This window comes from Leuciscus leuciscus (genome assembly GCF_965113295.1).
Source record: "Leuciscus leuciscus genome assembly, chromosome: 20".
Classification (NCBI taxonomy): Eukaryota; Metazoa; Chordata; class Actinopteri; order Cypriniformes; family Leuciscidae; genus Leuciscus; species Leuciscus leuciscus.
In genome coordinates this window covers 29,706,851-29,731,231 of record NC_138744.1, presented here as the reverse complement: position 1 = coordinate 29,731,231, position 24,381 = coordinate 29,706,851, and the positions used below count along the sequence as shown (strand labels likewise).

Sequence of the window (24,381 nt, the reverse complement as noted above, 5' to 3'; positions counted from 1 at the left end):
ACGTGTACGTCTCTCCCCTAGAAGGTCGCGGAGCGCATGGCACCAGGAAGCTCGCTGCCTCACTTCGATTGTCTGATTTTTTCTCCTTCATTACCACTAGCAGCTGTGAATAAGATGGCCCCGCTCTCTTTTTCCCCCAGCTGAACTCGCTAAGTGCTGTTGTGCAGTTTTATCAGAGTAGCTGGAGGACTCCGGGGAGATGCACTATCTCCTTTGGCCCTGAAAATTGATATTGAACACGGGGGGAGAATCTCACGAGCTGGTAGCAATTAGCTAAAAAGGATTTGCAACTCTCTGTGATTCATCGCACAAGAGATCGAAGTCATTTAAAGAGACGATTTTGACTCGCTCTTGCCCTCTTTTCAAGATACAGCTCTGTTAGTCCCTTACAAGCTAGTGTGACATTTCCTATTTTAAGGCCTATTTCTCTTCCTGAAAAGTTGCAGTGTGCTGCGGCACAAACAGGGCCTTTGATTCGTTCATGTTTACGCACCTAACGGCGGGCTGCAAGCTCTATATTGGCTGCTCTGGGTTTGACTTGTGAATTGGCGGAGTAATGAGACAAGGAGGAGAGTTCATTAAGAAAGAGAAATGTTTGCTGGGGCTTTAACAAACACATGGCTGCCGAACTGTGGTTGAGTCCTCGATATTTCAGGCAATTAAAAGGAAATCCGGGCTCTAATAAACTCAATGTTCAGCCAAGTAGCATTTATAGCACTTGTGCATGCTGAGAGTTCATTTTAGTCCACATTGTTTTGCTCACATTAAAGAGACAGTGATACACTATTCCTCGAGCTTCATTATTTCAACTTACAGGGGCAATGTATTTTTAGCCCTAAAAGAGGAATTTTTCTAGATTTTTTTTCACATTTACAGTTGCTAATTTTTATATTAAAATAATTTGTATTAACACCTCTATGTTCATGTTCAGACTTATATTTATGTTAATAGCAAGTTTGTTCAAATACAGCTCCACACTGCATAGGTCCACGATATGTCCTTAATGAAAGACCACACCTAACAGCAAATAGACATATTTAATATAGTTATTTGCTGTTGTGTATTTGAGTTCAAAATGTGTATATATGCTAGTTTAGATTAGAGTCAAACACTTTCTAGTTCTAATACTTGCATTTGTTTCTGTGGTGGAGGTTTTATGCCATAACCAGTCATCTTTAAATTAATTTTGATCAATAGATCATTACATTTTATTTCCATTGATAAAAAACAAGTTGTTATATGCTAATTTGAAGTGTTCTAAGGTTAATCCACATGGATTTGGACTTCTTTACCTTCTTTCTCAGAAAGGGTTGCATCATAATAAATGTGAGTCAGATGAAAAAAAAAATATATATATATATATATATATATATATATATATAACTATGCCATTCACATACATTAGTTCAAAAGCACTGACTGGAAACACATCATGTCTATGAAGCAGCACAGCCAACTCTCTTCACGGCCCACGTATTATGATGGTAGAGTTTTGAACTTCCAAGTGCGATTACCTCCAGAAGAATTGTCTTAGAGAAGGTGTCCAAACTCTGCTGTCAAACATGACCAACACAGAAGCTCAATGTTTTGCAATTAAAACAGCAAGCTCACCCTAAAAATGCCAAAGACGCCATGTCAACAAAGCCAACTTCCCGCTCGTTGCACGCCGATGTTCGGTACGTGCGTGAGAAGCCTGGGATCTCATCAGCATGCACGGACTGGCAGGTCCGCCCTGGTGAAAGCTATCGTTTAAGAATTGAGCGGCGACCATTAATAGAGCCAGAAAGATGACAGATGACTTCATATGCCATGCAAGCAGGCCCAGACAATAGCTTTAGCTATGACAGATTGCCTGGCTGTAACCCACTTTATGTTAAACTCATTCTCACTGTCCAATTTCACAAGTGTAATTTTGTTCCTATGCATGGCATTGTCCTCGGCGGACTAACCGAGTTCCTTTGGTAATGATTCCCTTTTCTATTGTATTGTTTTCTGCATAATCGGCCCGGTAGTCAAGGGTTTGGGTGACACAACCATCTGTCAAGTTCATTTGCTTTGTAAGGTGTGCTTGGAATAATGGTCCATACAACTGGAGGCTATCCGTTATCAAAGAAGAATATCCCCCGTACCTCGCTCGATGTGCCCGAGACGTTTCCCCCTCCTCCCTTCCTCTTATTATGCTATACCCTTGGCTCCATCGCCTCATTTTTTTCGGCAGCTGTCACATGGGCATCTTGTATTATGAAATTTAAAGCCACGATTCAATTAAGGGTATGAGTTATCATCCTTACCGGCTCACCTCTGCTCCGTGGGGGCGGCTCCACAGACTGCAGCGCTCACCAGAAATGATCTGCCGCTCGTTGAGCCTGTCAGCTCTCATTTGGGAGAGTCCAGTTTAATCTGGACCCGCGCTGAAATCTCATACTGCCACCGCTGCGTTTTCATCTGTCTTGCCTACGAGAGCCAAAAGTTGACTGCTGAAATATACTGTCTATATTGAGTGGGTCGTGGCAGCCGGCGCAAACCGGGATGGAGAACACGCGCCGTGCGAGTCCCGAAAGAAACATGGGGAAGACCTTTCGGAGCTAGCTGCATTGGAGTTGGCTGTGCCGTAGCGGGACATAAAAAATGTCCCCTGAATGTGCTCCATAAGTGCGTAATATGCCTGGCAGAACCGAAGTTAAGGGATCGTGTTGCACTTGTGATGCTGGTTCTTTGGCCTCTCGGCTCTGTTCGCAGTGGGCTGTTCTCACAGAGGGCAACGTCAAAAACACGTGTTTCACAGCCCAAAGTCCCTTCACGCCATACACCTCAAATGTACAAGGTCACGGCTGACGGACAATGATGGACTCTGTTTCAGTAGAGCGCAAAATGACAAAAACACAAAAGGTGCTTCCCAATTCACATCCACTATTCTTTGCCATTTTGTAGTGTGAGTAGAGTGTTCACCTGGATGATGCACTTAATTAACCGAAAAACTGGACACTTCAAACATGTATGAATTTCTTTCTTCTGCTGAACACAGAACATTTCGGTAACTAAAGAGTTGATGTACCCCATTGACTTCCATAGTAGAAAAAAAGATATATATTATGGAAGTCAATGGGGTCCATCATTTGTTTGGTTACCGATATTCTTCAAAATATCATATTTTGTGTTCAGCAGAAGAAATAAATTCATACATGTTTGTTTTTAAGTCAACTATTCCTTCAACTATCACTGCATTCATTTCCTTATCAGACTCTGATGCTGGATTAAAAAAAGATGAAAAATAAAATGATACGCTAGACAGTTGAGAGCACAGTATGTCATTTGGGACTGTATAGTTTATGTGTTTGCTTTATTTGCCACTTTAATGATTGGAACCAGAATGTTGCTCAATGTTGTCCTATTTTTTTGTCCTATATGAACATCCTGCATATCCAAATTCTTCTGACCAAGTTAACCATTTTCATATGGACTAACAGATCCCCTGATGTTTTCTATGGTGGCATTCACTAACTTAGATGGCAGTGCAGGAATGGACATGATAAAACGTCAGGAAGCGTGAATGCCAACCAAATGGCTGCAGTATCTCTCCAACAGGCGTGTGGTGCTGGGTTCTCTGGCAGAGAGTTGATCCGAGGGGATCCAGATCAGCTGTGCGGGGTATTGGGTGGTTATGGCCGCCATACTACCTGGCATTGAGGAGGTTCATTAGCCGAGTGTTTGGCCCCAATCAATGCACTGTGATGCCCATAGTGTTTGGCGTCTCAGCGCCCAGGCTTTTATCCACATCCTGGGAGACCTATTAGATCTAGCCTATTTGCGATTATATGGTTGTACTCTTAGGTGGGTTCTGTGCACGAATATTTGACATTTGTGTGGTTCAGTGTAGCTTCCAAATTGAGCATAATGTCAAAAATGATTAAACTGGCAGAGAGGCAAGCTACAGTTTTAGGCCTCATGTTTTCAAGCCTTAAAATTAGCATATAATATTCAATGGTCATATTAAAGGGGTACTTCATCTCTGGCAAAATGGGCTTTCAATAAAACGTGGCTGCATATGCAGTAGAAAGGGGAAAAATGTAAATAAGTGCTTCCTAACTAGTGATTTGAGAAAAAAAAAGGCTGTTGTTGGAAAACTTCAACACCCATAATGCACTGCACATGTTGCCATTCAAAGCCACTCCCACTAGTCTGCTATGGATACACTTGACCAGAGTCAAATATGGCCTTGGCTTAGTAGGAAATACTTCTTAGCAAACATTTAGTAATAATGGTGTCGACTTGTATTGTTCCCTGGTGCAAGAATTCAAAGAGTAAAAGTCCTTGCACACTGAGTTCGAAATTTCCGTTTGCGTTTTTTCGTATTCGTCATTCGGTGGCTCTGAATTGTCAAAACACCTCTTAAAATGATTGCTACGGATGCGAAAAATGGCGAAAATCAAACCCGATCCGAATTTTTTTTACAGACGAAAGTTTCGGAGGCAATGTGTAAACGTGATTGACACAACGTGAGGTCATATTTATTTTTTAACGTGCAAAAGTTTCTGATGAGATTTTCGGACTCAGTGTGCAAGGACCTTAAGCGTTTAGTGGGAGCGGTTTATTTTCGGTTTCCAGTGAAAGATCCAGCATGTTGTAGGCAGTAGCTAAAGGCTGCAAAAAATGTAAATATGGAGAGAACGACGCCATGGGAAATCTGAAAAACCTCCATGTTTGTAGTCAATATTTCATTTAGTCAGTTCCATCCCTTCTCGAATAAAGATTGTTAATTTATATATACTACAGCATTGTAACAATACAAAGCGGGTTGAAAATCGGAGAAAAATCTGATGAATTATGGTTTGTGCAGTGCTGAGGGGCACTCGCACGTTCACCACAGAGCAACGAGTAAAATCAAGCTACAAACATCTCCACTGAGGCTGAGATGTTTCTAAGAATCTTCAAGGGATAACAACATTTATTAAATAATGATTTAGCACATAAATGATTTAAGTCATGCTACTTTGTTTTAGTAATTGCTACTCATGATAACTGTAATGTGGAAATGTTAGCGAGAGAGGATTTTGCAGGGTTTCCAACATTTTCATCTATTATTTTTGATTCTCTCTTATAGCTGACAAATACAACGGTAACCACTTTAGTACTTTCATACAATCGAGCGAGCGATGTGTCTGCTGTGAGGTTTTATTAAAGTTTATTGGCCATGTAAAAACCTCTCTGTAGAAAATAACTGGCTTCGTCTGTCCTGTCACCATGAATTTAGGTGGGGCGTCTATCCGCTGCTCCCGAAGCCTCCAGCGGAGCTACAGGTAGGAACAGTCTTCTTCAATTAAATCTAATCATCCCTCTAAATCAATAATTGTGCTAAAGGCTGCCTTCAAATCTGGGAGGGATTCACATCTAATGTGCTGATCCAGCTTGTCTGGGCCAGCCTCCTTGTGTACTGAAACCAAAGCAATTTAGTCGTTGCCTACGGGCCTTCTGGCAGTCCCGGAGTCGGAGTGTTGCGAGGACTCGGAGATACGATTTAATCTGATACATCTGTGTGCACGCTGGAGTTAAGCATGGCTATAGCGGGGGCTATGATTCAAGTGAGAAGTATTATCGCTTTCCTACAATAACAATGGCGCGGAGCGTGGGGAGACCTTGGAAAAACAGCTCGCGTCAACCTAATCTGACTTCTCCTTTGCTCGCACGTCTCAAATCCAGCCTGGAGACGGGAAAACCTCGCAGCTGACCAATCGAGTCTCCGGCCTGCCAAAACAGACAAGGCCGAAGGAAATTAAATAGGTGGGTAAGAGAGTATCCACCCGTGCATGCGTGTGTTCCTGTGTACTTCTTGGATGCGAATGGAGCAGTGAGTCATATCCACTACTGTTTGTTCCAGACACCAAAAAGTTGGCCTCAAAATTACTGATGTGCTATTTTTTTTATCAGACAGCACACAGGGAAATCTGCAAATGAATCATTGGCATGGTGACATCAGACCATAAATTCTTCTCTGCTCCGTCCACAAACTTCTAGTGTCTCATAGTTTTTCATAGCTTTCATTGCAGTAACAACATAACCCTAATTTAAGAGATGCAAAGCTTGCAGGATGAGCTCAGTTTTTTTTTTTTTTTTTTTGGGGGGGGGGGGGGTTATCTGGAAAAGAACAGAAGCTCCTCCGCAGTGCGCAACTCCTAACTAAAACACAGATGTGCGATGAGTGAACAGCTTACATACAGTGCATGCATATATTAGGTTAAAATCAATGACAACATTTATTTTTGTTCTATTTGCATTGCATTATGTATTTTAAAGGAATACATTAAATTAAAATTCTGTCATCGTTAAATGTATTTAATGATTTCAATTTTGGCAAATTTTCACTGCACAAATAGATTTGAATTAAAGTCTATGTTCTCAGAAAATGTGGTCATCTGCATTATAAAAATAAGTCATACGAGTTTGAAATAACATGATTGTGAGTAAATGAGACAAATCAATAAAATATTTATTTAATACATGTAGCCTGCCACCACCAAGTCAATAACAACTAAACTATGTAAAAATACCACAATTTTAAATTAAATATTAATTGATTAAAATGACTTGCTGCCTAATACACAGTTTTAAAGGGATAGTTCACCCACAAATGAAAAATAGCCCATGATTTACTCTCTATTTTTCTTACACAAACTCATCGCTTCACTTCAGAAGGCCTTTATTAACCCCCATGAGTTGTGTGGAGCACTTTTATCATGGATGGATGCACTTTTATGGACTTTAAAACAGAAACAACCATTCACTGCCATTATAAAGCTTGGAAGAGCCAGGACATTGTGTTATATAACTCCGATTGTATTCGTCTGAAAAAAGAATGCCATATACACCAAGGATGACTTGAGGTTGAGTAAATCATGGGCTACTTTTCATTTTTGGGTGAACTATCTCTTTAAGAGTAGAGCATTTAGTACTTTTCTTTTGCAATTGCAAACATTTGTCACAACATCAAGCACTATAATATCAAATGATGTTAACCAATCCACAGTACTCACATCATTGAGGATGTGATTGTGTTCCCTCTTGACTTATATGGATAATATGGCTGGTCCCTCATTCCCACGAGCCCTTTATATGAGCTAAGTCACCAGAGGATACGTCTCAGACGGTGAATGACCATTATCTGTTTCAAATGCTTCAAGAGGCTCGCGATAAGAATTTCAGAGCAGGGCGGCAAAGGTTAAAAGGAGAGATAGTTCTTGTCATCGTTCATCTAGTGGATGGGAGAGAGGCAACGGGAATGGCGCGATATCTTAAAATAGGCGAGTGATGGAGGCGAAGAGCAGATAGACACTTTAAGCAGCTCAAGTCACAGTTCAACAACCACTAGTGCTGTAAGACAGGACAGTTCAGCAGTATCGGCATCAAAGTTGGCCCATTCTCCGACATATGAAGTTGGCTATTTCACCGATGATGAATCATAGATGATATGGAGCAAAAAAGAGCTTCACATTTGTTTGCTGGCCTGTTCTTTAGCTATCTCCAGCATGAAGTTGGATATCTGGCCAATAATGAATCCTATTCAACAGTAATTTCAACATTTATGGGTGTGTTTATTGCTGTGTCAAATCACTTAGTGTTTTATAACAATGGCTTGCAGTGTTTTGCTTTTTATAGAAGTCCATAGCAGAACGTGTCAAACACTGAGTCTGGAATTAACCACTTAGAAAAGGAGTGAGAGTGTCATAGCATACAGTATATAAATGAAGCAAAAACTCATTGGCCCATGATCGTCACACTGAAAAACAACATAAACATTTTTTTTTTTTTTGGGCTCAACTTAATTCAACTATGGAGAGTGGTTCCACACAATGAACTAAACTAAATTGAGTAAACTCATCTAAACCTAAAAAAAAAAAAACACCAACATAACAGAAACTCTTTAACATACTAACAAAATAGAGCATTAACCATTACCTAGTCTCCTCCTTATTTCTGCATGGGAAGTGGAAATCCTGTTCCTATGCTGGCTCCCAATTTGCCTACTTATACTATGTCCTAAAAGTATGTACAGTTTTTGTAAAGAAAAAGTACATACTTTTGAGTGTAGCAGAAAAGTAGGCAAGCTTTGGGACATACTTCGTTATAATTGCATCTTTAAAGGGCCGCTCTATTGTTTAGTTATGTGCATCCTGTCACCGTTTAAACTGCCCTGTCAATCATCTGTCCCAGTTAAAATCCCCCACATTCAATTTAATTTCCTACCATATCGGAGAGAAATGCAGTCGCACGTTGATCTGCCAGTTGTGGGTCTTTCATGCGGAGACTCTCATCATGTGCTTGCATAATGATGCATTTAAAAGTTAATGACCAAACGTGTCTTTATAAAAGTTCACAATGTTCTTGTAGATGAAATACAATGTGGATAACATTGAATAAGTATTTCTGTCAGGTCACATACTAATTATTATTTACTTAATTATTATGACTCCTTTATCTAAACCTCTCTAACCATCAATCCATAGACAGTATATAAACTGGACACAGCGACCCCATAGGTTTCAACGGAGAAAAGTGAAGCAAATTAGAAGCACTCATTTCCTGATTGCCGAGCGAACTGCGCAGACTCAAACTGAGCTTGATGACGTGAGCAGCCTGTCTGACAGTTGTAAGTCTTCTAGTAGCTGTGCCAAGAGAAATCTGAATCATTCCCTTCCGAAACTTGCAGAGACGAGAGCGTGAGTAGCTGTCCATGAGCTAGGAGCAGGAGCAACTTTATGACTCTCTATGGGCTTCTCCCTTGACTTTATCGGACTTTATGCCTCCACGTCCCCCCGATTGACTGCGAGCTTCTCCTCCTGTCTATACGGTAATTTCCAGAGAGTCGCGTGGTTATGACGCAATCGTTAGCCTGTTTTTACAAAAACTGCTTCTACGTGGCCATAACGTAAGATACAAGGTAATGGAGCCTTTTATACATTGTCGTGTTTCTTTAGAAATAAATAATGGACAAATGGAGTCTTTAAACGCCTCAGATGTAAAGTTATTCGCTGTCAAAGTGACGCCAAAATGAATGGGAGTCAATGGGATGCTAACAGCAGGTGAAGGCTTGTTAGCCAATGGCGGCCGCCGGGGGTGGTACGGAAATCGAGAGCTCGATTACCCCCCTGCATCAATCTCACGTATCCGCCATGTTTGTTAGTTCTAATCAAATCCTCATCCAATGCACAATGTGTTGTGGGCAATATTATCCGTTAGAGTGCGCAAGGAATCAGCACTTTGGATTGTAACAGGAAATACTAGACCATTCCAGTATATTTGGAACTGTAGAGTAAGAACCCGGAAGACTAACTCACGTCTGGTTCGGCGTTTTATAATGGGGTTTTTCAATTAATGTGTAAAATAAAAATCCTGTGGTAAACATATATTGACCGTACTTTAACGTTTTGTACTATAACATAAATTACACACACCCATAGCAAAAACGAGAATTTTGAAGCTGTTATGTTCATTTTTGAAAATGTCTGTTTCTAATAAGAAACTAGATAAGATAGTTTGGGGTGTGAGTGTGTGCAGTGTATGTTGTAGTACATAACATCAACGTATCATCAAGTTATGTTTACCACAGGCTTTATTTTACTCATAAATTGCAAAACCCCATTATAAAATCCAATAGGATAATCTTGAAAGAACCAACAGCGAATTAGACTTCCGGGTTCTGACGTCCTGCACCTCTCTATTTAGGATGTATAATATGGGAATGAGCACTAGTTTCTATAATGCTACTAACACACAGACACACACACACACACACACACACACACACACACACACACACACACACACACACACACACACACACACACACATTCATGTAATGTCAACTCAAGTGGGTTAAGTAAATTGTAAATTAAGTTGTGACAACATCTTGAAATTACTGTATTGGAGTAACTCGTTTCAAGCAAATTGAACAAGAAGCTAAATTCATTTTTTAGTGAATTCCTGTCTGAATAGGCTTTAGATGATGCTGTGCTGTAAAATCCCTAAACACCTCAGTGACACGGGTCTAGGAATGCTGTAATTATCAGCTTGATAAATATCTAGTCAGCCCAAGGCCAGACTCTGAGGGAAGCTCGAGTGTAAGTGAGACTTTAATAAGTGTTTTGCTCAGACAACTCCTCCAGCAAGACCTCACTCTCTGTATCATTCAGCATTTTGGAGACTAACTGGTACTATTATGACCCTAACCTCACTTCATCTTCCCCATCCACCCTTTGAGACCCTCGCTAAGTGCGAATGACTAGAATCGCTGTTGTATCTCCACTCATGAGGAAAAATTGTCCTTATCTAAGCTCCACTCTGTCAATACCTCATTGTTCACTCACTCAGATACTCGCAGACAGGAGCATTAAAAAGAGCTTTAATTGTTGCTATCTGCATGCTTGTTGAAGTTAACACTACAGACCACATGCTAGGGTTTATTCATACATAGCATTGTAATTAAGGATGATCAAAACCTTGGATGGTACTGAACCGAGTCCAATGGGTTAGACGGGTTTTGTTTATTTTGAAATGTGAGTTCTCAGAGAAAGATAAAAATGGTTCATGGGAATCAGCTGATTAGCTAATAGGTATTATTAGCGATTACTCTTGTCCTACTTGGGAGGAGATTACCAAGTGCCTGGAGAGAGACAGACGCACTGCATTCCAGTGCAGTGAGAGAAGAGGCAAGGTGTTCATAGACATGAACCCGCAGTCAAACACTCATTTTCAGACAATTCATCAAGCCCACGTCTCATATTTCAAAAGCCTCTCGTCCTCCCACACCTGCACATGTTTTACATATTTTTTTTATTTATTTTTTTGTGGTATGTCTATCAGACCCTTGTTTGTCTTGCAATGTAAAATTATGTATCTTCTTAAAAGCGAGATGAATAAATTACATAATTCATGTAGCTTTGTGCCTATCCATTCATGCAGAATGCATGTTTTAAATGTTTTATGAAACAGACAGTCAGTTTGATTGTTCAAAACAACAAAAAACTGGCAATAATAAATATTTTGATATATATTTTTAACTTACTATTTGATCTCTGCTTGTTGTTGGGCTGACAACCATCAAAAGCTTTTCTACAGTAACTGATTTACATGATTATGGAAGATTCATTGTTAAAAATCATCAATTAATATTATAATATTGACATAAAATATCTAGTAAAGGATGTTTCACTGAATTTGATTTTTAAACGCTCATTAAAACATAATTTTCCTTGGCCGAGAAGCCTGATCATTCGTGCAATATTCATTCTAATATTAGTAATAGGTTTTATGCTTATTTTTCGGCTTGACAATATTCAATATATATATCTTCACTGTAAAAAAAAATATAAAAAATAGGTTGCTGCCTTAAATTTAAGTACAATTAACTTAGATGTTTAAGTCTTGTCAACTTAAATTGCATTAAACCAACAAAAAATATATTTGAATCTTCTGTAACATAAAAATGTTGAAAATTTTACTTTTTTTGGAACAACACGAGGGTGAGTAATTGCTGACATAATTTACATTTGTGGGTGAATTAACCCTTTAAAGCAATTTAAAAGCACGTTGTTATATCTTATTGATCTTTTTTAACGTAGAATGTCAAACCATCAGAACCATCAAACAGCCTTGCAAAGTAGATACAAAATGCTTAGACCAGGACATAAAATACAGCCAATTAATTTAAATAATCAATGCACATTTTTCACTAAAGTATGGGTGTCCAATCCTGCTCCTGGAAGGTCACTGTCCAGTAGGTCTAGCCCAAACCCTAATTAAACACACCTGAACCAGGATTCTTCAAGATTAGAATCTTCCAGACAGGTGTGTTGAGGCAAGTTGGACCTAAGGAAATTGACCCTCCAGGAGAAGGTTTGGACATCCCTGCACTAAATGAACACAAGAATTAATGATTTACAAACATATATATTCTTATGGACATCAGCAGTACCCAAAAACTTTCATATGTTTTAGTAAAAATATTAATAACATGATTTTTCATGAGTGATGAGGTCATTGAACCAATTGAAACATGCAGTTGAAATGGAAGCAATAACAAAGTATGTGTCTTTGGTGTTCTCAAACTTGTGAATTGCAACACAGTATCATAAAACTAGTCTAGTCTAAATTGCTTTAAATTGATCACAATGTGTCTTAATTTTATATCACCATAAAAGCATTGCGAATATATCGTGAATATTCAGTATATCGCCCAGCCCTAATTGTTATATAACTAACAGATCCAAACTGCTCTTGGCATGTTACTCTTCCTCGTGCCAACTCTGAAAATTTTGCGTGGTCACTTGCCAGCAGCACCGTAGGGCCCAGAACAGCCTCTCATCAATTAACAGCACACCAAGATTCATTGCCCTGCTTTTAACAATCATTATAGAATGAGAGCAAACATGTGTTGATGGTTAATTTTATTTCCAAGAGAGCACGAAACAATTAGCCTCTTAAAGTATGCTAGCAATAGTCTACATACAGCTTGATTGGCTCTTGAATTGGACTGGCAGGAGGAAGAGTGAGCAAAGCTTCCAGTGACGTGTACTGGTCCCACATCACCCCTCTCCCTATCAGCCAGACTGTAGCGACTGGATTACCGGCTTGGGCTCACACATATTCATGGACACAGCTGGGACAGTTTAATGACTTAATTCTAGTTAATTACTCACCCCAGTGCAGCTGACCCAACTCCATCACAAACTCTCTCCGCATGGCTGAGTTATGGTCAGGTTTGGGAGGGGTTGTGTGGGAGACGGAGAAAGATGGACAGAAAGGAGCACCAAACATCGGATTGCGGTATACCAATAATGAAGTATTTTAGATGATTTGGTCTCACCCTGTATCTAGATGTACAATCCTAGGAATATTGTATGGCTTTTCAGAAAACAAGCAAATATGGTTGGCTACATAATTCTTCAAATGTATATTTGCAGGATGTTGTAAGGGCAAGATAAATATTACTGATTTGATTGCACTGAAATTATTAGTTAAGAACAAAACTTGAACTGAATTGAGCTGAATAATGACACTTTAGTCTTCTGTTGAGCTGCTTATAGCTGAATCAAATTCATTTCATAATTGACCTTTGTTTTTGTTTTTTTGCAACATTGACACTATGTTATATCACTAATTTGAATCAACATTGACCTGACTCAGTGAATAACAAAACTATTGTCTTCAGTAGACCTGCTTATAGCTCAATTGAACTTGTTTCATAATTGAACTTTACACAGATATTAAACTGACCTGAATCAACACTGAATTGACTTGAGCTAAGGCTACGTTCACACTTCTAGTCCAAATCTGATTGTGAATCCCAACGGTTCCAATCCGATTTCAGGAATATCTGCATTTGTTTATATGGCAATTACGCTGCATTGGTAGGAATACACTCAAAACAACAACTGCAACATGGAGCGGTTTTCAATAGAGATGTTGTCTTATTTGCAACATGAAAATGTGTAGCCTCCACGCTGGACTTAAATGTCTGGCAGAAATGTAGGAGTCTGGTATGAGCGGCTTTATTCCGTGCTGTCGTCTCCGCCGGTCTCAAAACATGTCTCCATTATGTTGTCATTTTCTGCTCGTCCGGTACTTTCCAACAATACAACCTTGTTTCTGCAACGACTTTCAGCATGTTTCCTATAACAATATCTGACATTTACGTTTTACGTGGCAAGGGAATGTCACAAACCACACGAAATCCGATCAAATTGGACAGACTGAAATGGATCTCCAGAAATGTTATTTGAATAGGATTTTCCTACCACATATGAATGTAGCTTTGAAACTAATTTGTAAAAAAATTATTTTACCATTTACCTTTGCTAAATCTGATCGGATTTCAATCGAATAAGCACAAAAATCGGATTTGGACTGACAGTGTCAACGTAGCCTAAATTATGGCACTATTGGCTTTTTTGAGATGCTTTACAGCTGAATTTGAATTTGCATCATTGATTTAAATTTTTTATATTGTAAAGCTGCTTTGAAACAATTCTAAAAAAGCTCCATATAAATAAAGACAACTTGACTTATGTTGTTTTTTGCAACGTGGATAGGTTTAATTAATTTCAACCTATGAACTTTAATGAACTTTCTACTACACTGCACTGAATGAATGACTGAATGAATTTATAAAAATATTTCTGTGCTCATCCTGTCGTCTTGTGGACCTTGAGGAACCTAAAATGCTCCCTATTTGCTGCTCCTGAGTGTCTTTATTTCTGCTACAGTGGCAATGACCTATGCAGAGCTTCAGAACCGGTGGCTTTTGCATGTGCAAATGAATTCACTCAAAACGATTTACTGCCCTGGAGCAGCTAATGGGAAACAAGGGTAAAAACATGAAGACTATTTTCAGGGATTTCCTGCTGGCTTCCAATTTGTCTGAAGCCCCCACGAGTAGTAATTTATTACCTTGCTGTTTATAACTATTGATTTCACTCACAGTGCCTCCTGACATTCAGCATCGGGGTTTGAGATGCAGAGGGCAGAGGCTGCTCCTCCTGGTTCTCCGGGGTCAGCTAAGGTACCATAGGGGTCTGCTCGGGGTCACGCGGCCCCAGCAGGAGAGCCTGAGTGTGGGCAGAGTGTTTGTGGATTAAGGACCTGAGGACCAGAACCATCCACGTATCACCAATTAAGCCAGACTCTGCCCCGCTGATGCGAGACACCTCAGGGCTGGGTCTTGGGACCCTTGTTGATTATGCATTTGCATTGTTCCCAGATGTGTAACTAGGCAATTGTGCTTAGCCATAAAAAAGCATGGCTGGTTAAAGGGTTTTGAAAGGGAAAAAGAGGCAGGCTTGTCCATTCATTTACCTCAATTGTGTCAATCTACCACAAACATTGTTACAACCTTAAACCGGCAGAATGGGGTGCAAAACCACGACTCACACTGAGGAGGAGTTGGTGAAAGAGACAGTAAAGAAGGGAGGGGGAAACCTATACAAAAAAGGACAGCAAGAGGGAAAGGAAATTAATGAGTCTTCACATATTGCCTGTGTTTCTTTTGTGGTAGCCAACAAAAGAGAAGCAAGTTTGAGAGGATGTGGGGGCTTGGGAGCCAGGGGATATCAGGCCTGTAAATTCCACCAAACATTAATAACTTCATTACATGGCAATTACCAGCCAGAGGTGGCGGAACAGAGTATCCTACTTCCACATACATTTGTCCAAGATTCAGCACTTCTCACCCTTTTCCTTTTCTCTCACCCCCTCTCTCTATCCCCATCTTTCTTTCTGTCTTCTAAAGGCAGAAAGGTCAAACCATTACATCGTCTGAATGAAATGTGCCTGACTTCCTCTGATGTATAGCTGACTGGCCCTGGAAGCCACTGGTATTGTTCAGGTGTGTAATAATTAATGCAGCTTTGGAATGGCTCTCCTGGGATGAACGGAGGGGCGGGAACAGGCCGATGTTGATCCCACACCCACTGAGGTTGACAACAGACTCTGGATCAAAAGGCCAAAACAGGCCAAAAGAAAGCCAAAGAGTAATGCTACAATGCTCAGTTTACTTATTTGCTATTAGTTATCTCATTTGAATTGAAGACACCCGGCTCCTGGTTACATTTTTATTACTCCATGTCGGCACATTTTTATCTGTATAATGCAATTATAATAAATGAACGGCTGTATGTACAATGCCACATTTACAAAACCACAATGAACATTTACTGTGAACACACTATGTACTTCCTTACTAGTTACATATTAAACATTAACAACTCCTGAATGGCAAAATGTTTGTATGATCATTAAACAGACATGTCTGCTTAAATGAGATGGGATAAAAGATTAGTAAATGTCTGTTAGCATAATGGGGCAGTACAATCGATTTTACTGTAAAATACTGTAAAATGGTTTTAAAATTTGTGGTGAAAATCTATTCTGTATTTAAAAATGCATGTACTTTTACAGTAAAATAATATTAAAATGTATTTATAAATATCAATAATATTAATGCTGTTTAAATTTAAATATATCTAATCAAAATGAAATGTAAATATTATTAATGATTTTAGTTAGCAAAATGTTGTTATCTTATAGTTGTCAACTTATTGTCCTATAGTTGGAATTACATTTTTATTTATTTTTATTTGCTGCATTATTTTGGTGTCATTTATTTTACCCTTACAGTAAATATTGTGTTGTGTGCACTGTCTATATGCTTAAGAGTACTTTTAATGAACTTTCATGATGACTAATATGCAGTCCCTATATATTTGTTATACTGAACTTCTGGCAACTGCAGCTCCTCCCCCTTGCTTAAAACTCTTTATTAAGTCATACAGGCAATAAAATCCTTGTGATGCATGAGGACGCACACAGACTGAAATGATGTGGGCAAGCAGAGACATGAAACAGCAATAAAGTCTTTGATGTGAGCCTCAGGCAACAAGTCAACCTGAACCAACATTACAAGGAACAATTCATAATTGGTGCATGTTCGTACAAAGAAAAGTATTGTTTCCTTCTCAAATTCTCAATTTAAATATATCCTTGTAAAGGCACATTAAACTGTATCTTTGTATGACCTACTTTGTTTGACAAAAGGATTTTTTAATCAAGCCCTCCTCACATCTGAGGCTGTCGTCCTGCGTGAGTCAAAATATCGCAGCGTCTATATGTTTCCCTTTGCAAACATCTTAAGGTGTTAAACAACCTGAGCAAATTGATTTACGACTAAGATAAACATTTCCACGGTGTTCTTTTCTTAATTCCAGGAAGCTGGCGTTCAATAATCAACCCCTGTCAGTGTTGATGGAAGACATCAGGCTTCACACAATACAGTTTGTTAAACATCAAACTGTCAAGTGAAAGAAGCATCCCAGTAAACAGAACGCTGTTCCCTAACTCTCTGGGGCAACGACTGTGCTTCCTTACAGAAGCTTCTTCTGGTGACACATCCGCTGAAATTCCAGCAGAAATGAGCCTTACGAGATACCGGCACATTATAAGACAAGATAATTAAAGGTCTTTGACAGAATGAACACATAGTGGAGTGAGAACAGCTTTTATTTAGGTTCACTAATGGGCTGTCGAATAATGAGACCAGTTGTTAGCTTTAGGAATCCTTTTCCTCATTAAGACTCCTCTAGAAAATGATCATTGTTCCTGTCTCAGTTCCTGCCTAAATATCTCTCGTCTAAATCCCTCCGGTTAATACAATATTTCAAATCGGGAAGAAAAAAGAAAAGAAAAACTAATTCCAGAGAAATAGTTTACCCAAAAATAAAACAATTTGCTAGCATTGACTTGATTTGGTTCCAAACCTATATTATTATTTGTAAAATTATTGTGGGTGATGCTACAAGGGTGGTCAATCTTCTGTTTTTCCATACATTAAAATTACATGGATATTTATACTTCCAAGTTCTAAAAAAGACAAAAAAGCAGATTGTCTTAAATGTGGGTCTGTTCCTCACACAAAACTATAATTTGACTTCAAAAGACTTTTAATGTATTGTGCACTGCTATGAACATATTTTTCCTTTTTTGGGGGGCAGAGTAAATCATCTACTTTGGTTGAAAGAAAAACAGAAGCTGTGACATTCGGCTTAAAACGCTTTTTTTGGTTCAGAATAACATGAGGGCGAGTGAATGACGAAAACACTCAGTTTTTAGGTGAATGATTCCTTTAATACAGCCAAACAGGAAGTGATTTCCAGTTGTGCCCTTGGAGAAGTGAGATCTCAGCATCAACAATGTTTGGAATAATCAAATAATCAATCAGTTAATGAATTAGTCTGGTGAATAATTGAAGGTCTCAGTCCAGACTTCCTCTCTGATCTCTAAGAAGTTGGCGTCGGAGTAAGGGCATCGGACAGCGATGTATACATCGCTTTAATCAGCGCTTTGATCTTCTCTACAACACTCGTATAAGTCAATTAAAACTAGGCTGACGACGATGAATTATGCAGCGCATTTATTAAAACATTTATCAGCCAGACTTATTATAAATAGATGACTTCAGTAAAGACAGCGGGCACAGATGAATAGGTCAGTTTATTTGCTTCCCCGGTTTGCAAGTTGTTGTTTATGCCTTTCAATGAACCTCAACAAGACTTGCCTTGTTTAATCCTGCCTGTTTTTGGATCAAACGGAAATTGCTCCACAAGCGTGCACGTGACTTTCGATCGACTTTTTCTCACAGTCTGACGTGTGAAAATGTGCTTGGCTTTGCTTTGTCATGCTTTAGGCATTACTGCACGCTAGCACACGCGTACTTAGACATCTGCCCTCAGGAGGTGTCAGTGGAAACATCTACCACCGGATTGATCCAGCATGAAGACGTCAGATGCAAACCCTCACAGTCATGGAGAACAGAAAAAGATCAGCTTCAAAAACTCAGCGATAGACCAAGACCGTCCTCGCTGGCTTAATATTACACCTGAGAACTATGATAACAAATGAACAGAACTCAGCAGTGACTAGCATCTTTACAAGAACATGACTTCCCCCTAAAGGTCCATAGTCAGGTTAAGCCTTCATTTTGAAAAGAAGTGAAAACTCTCAGAATATTTTAGCATGGTAATGGATATGACAATGTTAATGTATTTGGTCTTAGTGGGATAGATCTGCTACACTGCTGCTGCTGCTACATACACCGATGTAACACATACTAATGCAGCACAAATATCATAGATAATATTACCCATAGTAGATCTATACAGGTGGAGCTGGGGAAGGCGGAGGGTTTCAGAGGAACTCTGAAAGTACGCTACAAACTGCTATAGTGAATGCTTTAAGGACTCGTCGGCCTGCGCCATCTAGAGTTCCATGACAGAACTTGTATATATCCACATAGAACGGTATATATTTGTAGCCTGGCTAACGTCAGACCTCGTCTCATCGAGACGTGGTCTGGGAACCACGTTCATTTTCTCGTATTTGAGGCGTGGTTTACGAATGCCCAGATCCGTTTATTGGGCGCTACGAATGTCTATCAAATGCGCCTGTGCGTAGCTCATAGCCAATCGTTTCAATTATACCAGATGACAATGTAGAGTGACAGAAATTCGACGAGGAAGAGGACGAAATAAACTTGCGTTCTAAACTACTTAGAACACTATCTAAGGCTGCATCGAAAGGTAACTTCGCATCAGATATCATGTTGGATCCATAGATATAAACAAACTGCTTCGGTGTGTCACTAGACGTTGTCATCGTCTTGCTGCTACCTCCCCGTTCTGTGATTGGTTCCCTTTTTGAGGGGAAAATCTGGTCCATGGTGTCCAGGCTGCCTAGCAGCGTGAATAAAATTGCGCTGCGCAAATGCAGCATGGGGAAACCCAGGCTAATATATTTGTGTATTTTGCAATTGATCAGGCTATATATGATTTAGGGATGTCAATTTTCACAAAATCCCATGATCGATCGTCGTTTAAATTAACGATCAATTAATCGATTAATCGTTAGCCTTAATACTGCGATATGCGTCTACTGCAGTGGCTATGACAGCATGACAGGGTCTGCAAATGCTGCTCAAAACGCTATGTTCCTCACCAAATCAATTAGAATGGTTTTAAATATAAATAAAGGCCTAGTAGGATTGTAAAATGTTTCGATGTGATTGATAATTAAATTAATTATTTAATAATCAAATATAACTACTAATACAACGTGTCACCAACGCCGCCTCATATGCGCTTAGAATGTGTGACTGTTGTGGACGCGCTCTTCCTGGAACAACTGCACGCGCTGAATGAATCTGCTACCGTTAAACTGGAGCACTTTGCTAGCACGTTATTTATCTAAAAGAAACGCGTCCTATATGAGATTAATCAGGTATATTCAAAATAAACATAATATTACAAATTATATCTGCACAAAATGACGCAAATTCATGCACAAGTGAACTTGAACTAAGTTACGTGCCATTCATTCAGAACTACTCATGTTGTGGACGCGCTCTTCCTGGAGCAACGCGACACGGCAACTAAACCCAAATAATTCACAATGTTTTATTACAATATTGTTCTCTTTATAATGTTATGTGATATTACAGTCCCAATAGTCATTATTAGTCGTGCACTGCCGTTTGAGCTGCGCGCGCTGAAGCTGACGCTTTACTACAGAGTTAATTCTTAACCAAATGCATCCAATATGAGATAAATCAGATATAGATAGGCCTACAGAAAATAAACAGTATTACAACTTACATTTGCACAAAACAAAAGGCTGCGAATGCACACGCAAACTTATAGTCATGATGAAGGTGTAAAATGGTCCCAAACATAACTCCGGCGCGATCGCTTTACATGTTTCGCGGTTGAGCAGCGCGCACGCGCATGAAGACCTGCTTAATCGATGATCGATAAGTTGTATCGATTAAATGTATTATCGACAATTAATCGATCGTCGATTAATCGTTGACATCCCTAATATGATTAATTGCAAAATACACAAATTTATATATATTTACACACACACACACAATAAATCTATGATGTGTCTTTTAATGTTTGTTAAATGTTAGTTTTTATTGCTACCAGCTGTCAAATTCAGGTTTTTAGAAAACATAATACTGGCTTAAACTCTTTATGGCAATCAGGTTAATATGTTTACATGGCGCTTTATCAGGAAAAAACAAAACAAAAACAAATTTAGATTAATATCAGAATATTCCATGTTTACAGAACAGAGCAACATATTGAATACAGATGTTAAATGTGCACTTTAAATGTCACTATAAAACTTGAGTTTTAAGAAATCATTGCATGTATACACTGTGTGTAATATATATATATATATATATATATATATATATATATATATATACACTCCTGACCCAAGCGGCCCACTCTTGCCTCTCCCAGAAGGTGAGACAGAGGCACACTCCTATTTTTCTTTTCCTCTGTTTCCTTTGGCATAGTTTTTTTTTTTTTTTTTTTTTGGATCCTCACAAGCACAACAAATGACCCCGCACTGCAGGAATGAGGAGGTGGCGAAGGTCGGCCTAGACTTCTGTTAATTGGAACTGTGAGTTAAAATCCGCAGAGACAATTACTTTGTAAGTGTTTTCTCTCTTCTTTCTTCTCTCCCTCCTTCGTACTTTGGGGCATTTGGAACCTGTTGACACAGATTATGCAGGTGGAACTCCCCGGAGGGTGCGCTGGTGGCTGTCGCTGGGACGCTCTCTCTCTCGGAGCCGTATGGCTGCGGGCCACATCTGCTGGGCTCTGATAATGCAGTCGCCCTCCCTCTCACAAACCTTTCCATTAGCCCCGCGACAAGAACATTCCTCACTGCGATTCAGACCATCTTTCATGTCCATCTTGTTTCTTCCCAAATGCAGATTTTTCTGCCTCCTCCTCGGGCCTCAAGCAGTGGCTGCAACCAAATAAAAAGCAGCAGCTCTTTCCAGTTCAAACGCTTTCGACTTTTGTGTGGTTGAACTCCGTGTGTCCGGCTAACAGAAGTCACGCGGTGTCATTGTTGGCCTGAGTGAAAGTGAGCGCGTTTGTGGCACGGCGTGGGCAGCTGAAGGTTGAGTTAGCTCTCAGGTCTTTGAGCACGTTGCCTGAATCAACAGCGCTGGGAGTGTTATTTTCATTTCCAAATGAGCTGGCTGCATCCAAGCTCGCCGCACATCTGGAAATTGTGATTTGACCTTTATTTATATTACCGAGCTCATCAATTTGAGAAATAATTTACACAGTCAGCTGAAACTAATGTGAAATGTTTTGGCAAGCTGCAAGCCCGCAACGCAATGCAAATAGCATCTTTTTGTATTTATTTGTATTTTGAAGGGAGAGAGCAGGAGAGAGCATCCAATAGAACAGCAACACAAAAACATAATAATTAAGTAAAAAAAAAAATAAATAAAAATAAATCAAACCCCAGACAAAAGACTGCACAGTATTTATGCAAAAAACTTTAGCTAAAATAATATGTTTGTTTTAATAATTGCTAAGTTAATACTTGTTCAAAACAATCACTTTAGCAAAGTTTGTACTATTTTCTGTTTATTTTGATAAATAAAATAATTCATTTTCGTTCAATAAATTAAAATGTTAATGCAAAAATATATTTTAAAAATACAGAAACAATTTTAAGTAAAGATTCTGAAAGCACTGAAGGAGATCCAATAATAATTTAACATAGATGTATAGTAGTAAAAATAAAGTAGATTTTATTATATGATATGATATGATTAATATCATATTTTTAAATATGCTTGCTTCATTATAAATATAATGATTATCTAAAGTGGACACCCAACTTGATATATAATATTTACCATCTGAATAGCATGTCATGTCAACAAATGGAAAAGTCACCAGCTATTTATTATCATGTTAATTATTGTGTCTTTAGCCTCAACAGCAGGGGCGCCTTTTACCCCAAATACTAATGAAAATCATTAACAAGACCTTTGTCTCAAAATTTATTCAATAATTTTAGCGATTCTCATTTGCTTCTTAAATCAACAATATTTTAGAAAACATTAAATATTAGATCAAATTAGGTCAAGGATCAGCCAAATTTCCACGTGCATCCTGAAACGCGGATGTTTTGGAAAGTGCTGTGGCAAGTTTTTGTGCCATCTAGTGGTTTAGAGGGAAATACAATCAAAGGAGCCTTTTACCCTGGCGCGCCTTTAGCCCCGTTGTACCCTACTCTACAAGAGTCAGTGACTTTTTGTGAAGACCTACTGGTAGGGAAAATGACTTTAACAAAATAGTTGTGAAAAGGCCTAGCACAATTTGTTTGCAGACGATGTGTCTAATGCAACAAAAAATTGTTTGTATGTGTGTGTGGCATAAGTGTTTGAAAACATTTTGGGGTCACTATGTAGCTATGTAGTATGCTTACAAAAATATGCCTTCTGTTCCCTCAAAGCAGCTCAGCATGTGTCTCCGGTCAGAAGCTGTTTTACACACTTTTTCTCCCTAATAATGTGTGTAACAAGCTATCCAGATGTTTGAGCTTTGAACCAACATTTTAAATGGGAATTCAAACGACAAAGAGTGCTTATGTGAGAGAGAACCACTCTATTTCAGTTTAGACGAATAGTCCTGTCAACAAATCCTAGACATAAATACTGTCTACACCTTTGTACTTTACATACAATTCACAGTTTGATTTAGGATAGTGGTTTGCTTCAGTTTAAGTTTAAGATTAATACAGTTAATATACATTTAATAATTCGTCATTGTTTTAAAATATGACACCAAATGGCTTTGCTCTTTACAAAATAACATTCTAAATGTTCATTAAAATGTGATTGAAATATCCGATACACTATTATTTGATAAATATTAAAGAATCAATGAAATAGGTATCCAGGACGTATTTGCTATTGAAAAAGGATGCTGGTGTAGGAAACATGGAAGGACCCATAACTCTCCCTGCTGGTGTTTACTAAAAAAAAGGTAGTCCAAAATTTTCTGAAGAAACACGATCGCTTTAAATGATAAACAGATTGAATTTAGGCTTTTATTCCCAGCCGGGATTTCCCCTACTGTATAACAGTGAAAACATGGATTGGCGTAATTCTTTTTTTTTTTTTTTTTTGGTGTGTGTGTGTGTGTGTGTGTGTGTGTGTGTGTGTGTGTGTGTGTGTGTGTGTGTGTGTGTGTGTGTGTGTGTGTGTGTGTGTGTGTAAAAAATCTTGTCAATGGCGGGAAAAGAGTTTTAAAAAAGGCAATAGGCTTAAATTACGTCACAGCCATAAACATGATTTGCTCATAACTAAGAGCATTTGATTGAACAAAATTAGTGACTATAGAATCACCAATATTTTGGTCTGTTTTGCCAAGGGATGATTTTGTACATTTTTTAGGAGTGCACATACCGTAGGTGATCTCAACCATATAGACATGGACTAATTATATATAATAGTATAATTTTGATTTAACAATGCTTTAAAGTCAGCCTGAAACAAAAGTGATCATCTTTTGTTCCCCATTGTGATTACAAGAAAACACGTGGGTGGGGCTTGGTTCTGTCAATGGAGAATTGATTGGATGGTTTGGTGGTTGTGGTTTGCTATTGGTTGATCTCATATGAGTGACAGCTTATCATAAGAGAAGAGAAGAGATGTCATTCAAAATGGATTGAAAGTTATTTCGATTAAATATTATGAGGCACATGAGTTAAAAAAAAAGAAAAGATGTCCACAAAATAAATCATTTATAAACACTGGAATCAAACAGACAAATCAACTTTTTTTTTTTTTTTTGCAAAAACAAAAAACATAATTAATATTAAAAGTGTTAAAATAATAACAAAATCCATGCCATGACTCCTTTAAATGCCTCACATCACCAGCTGTCCAAATTCACCTGTATTATAATAATAACTGGTCTCTGTCCTTTACAGCCGTCATATGATATTGTGTTAACAGGT

General features: G+C 38.7%; 1 protein-coding gene across 2 annotated transcripts in view; it reads left to right on the top strand.

Annotated features, from left to right (window-relative positions):
- LOC309484221 (uncharacterized protein) overlaps nucleotides 1-15,949 on the top strand; it is a 45,111-nt gene extending 29,162 nt beyond the window's left edge. Inside the window, exons 4-5 of one of the 2 annotated variants that reach the window (XR_014200737.1) lie at nucleotides 5,252-5,778; nucleotides 14,473-15,949. Coding sequence is in view for 1 of the 2 variants with exons in the window: in XM_082150513.1 (XP_082006639.1) it covers nucleotides 5,252-5,297; nucleotides 14,473-14,502 (76 nt within the window). In the remaining variant the exon portion in view is untranslated. The remainder of the gene's footprint in view (nucleotides 1-5,251; nucleotides 5,779-14,472) is intronic. The other variant, XM_082150513.1, reaches the window with a different exon arrangement.
- Nucleotides 15,950-24,381: the final 8,432 nt, after the last annotated feature.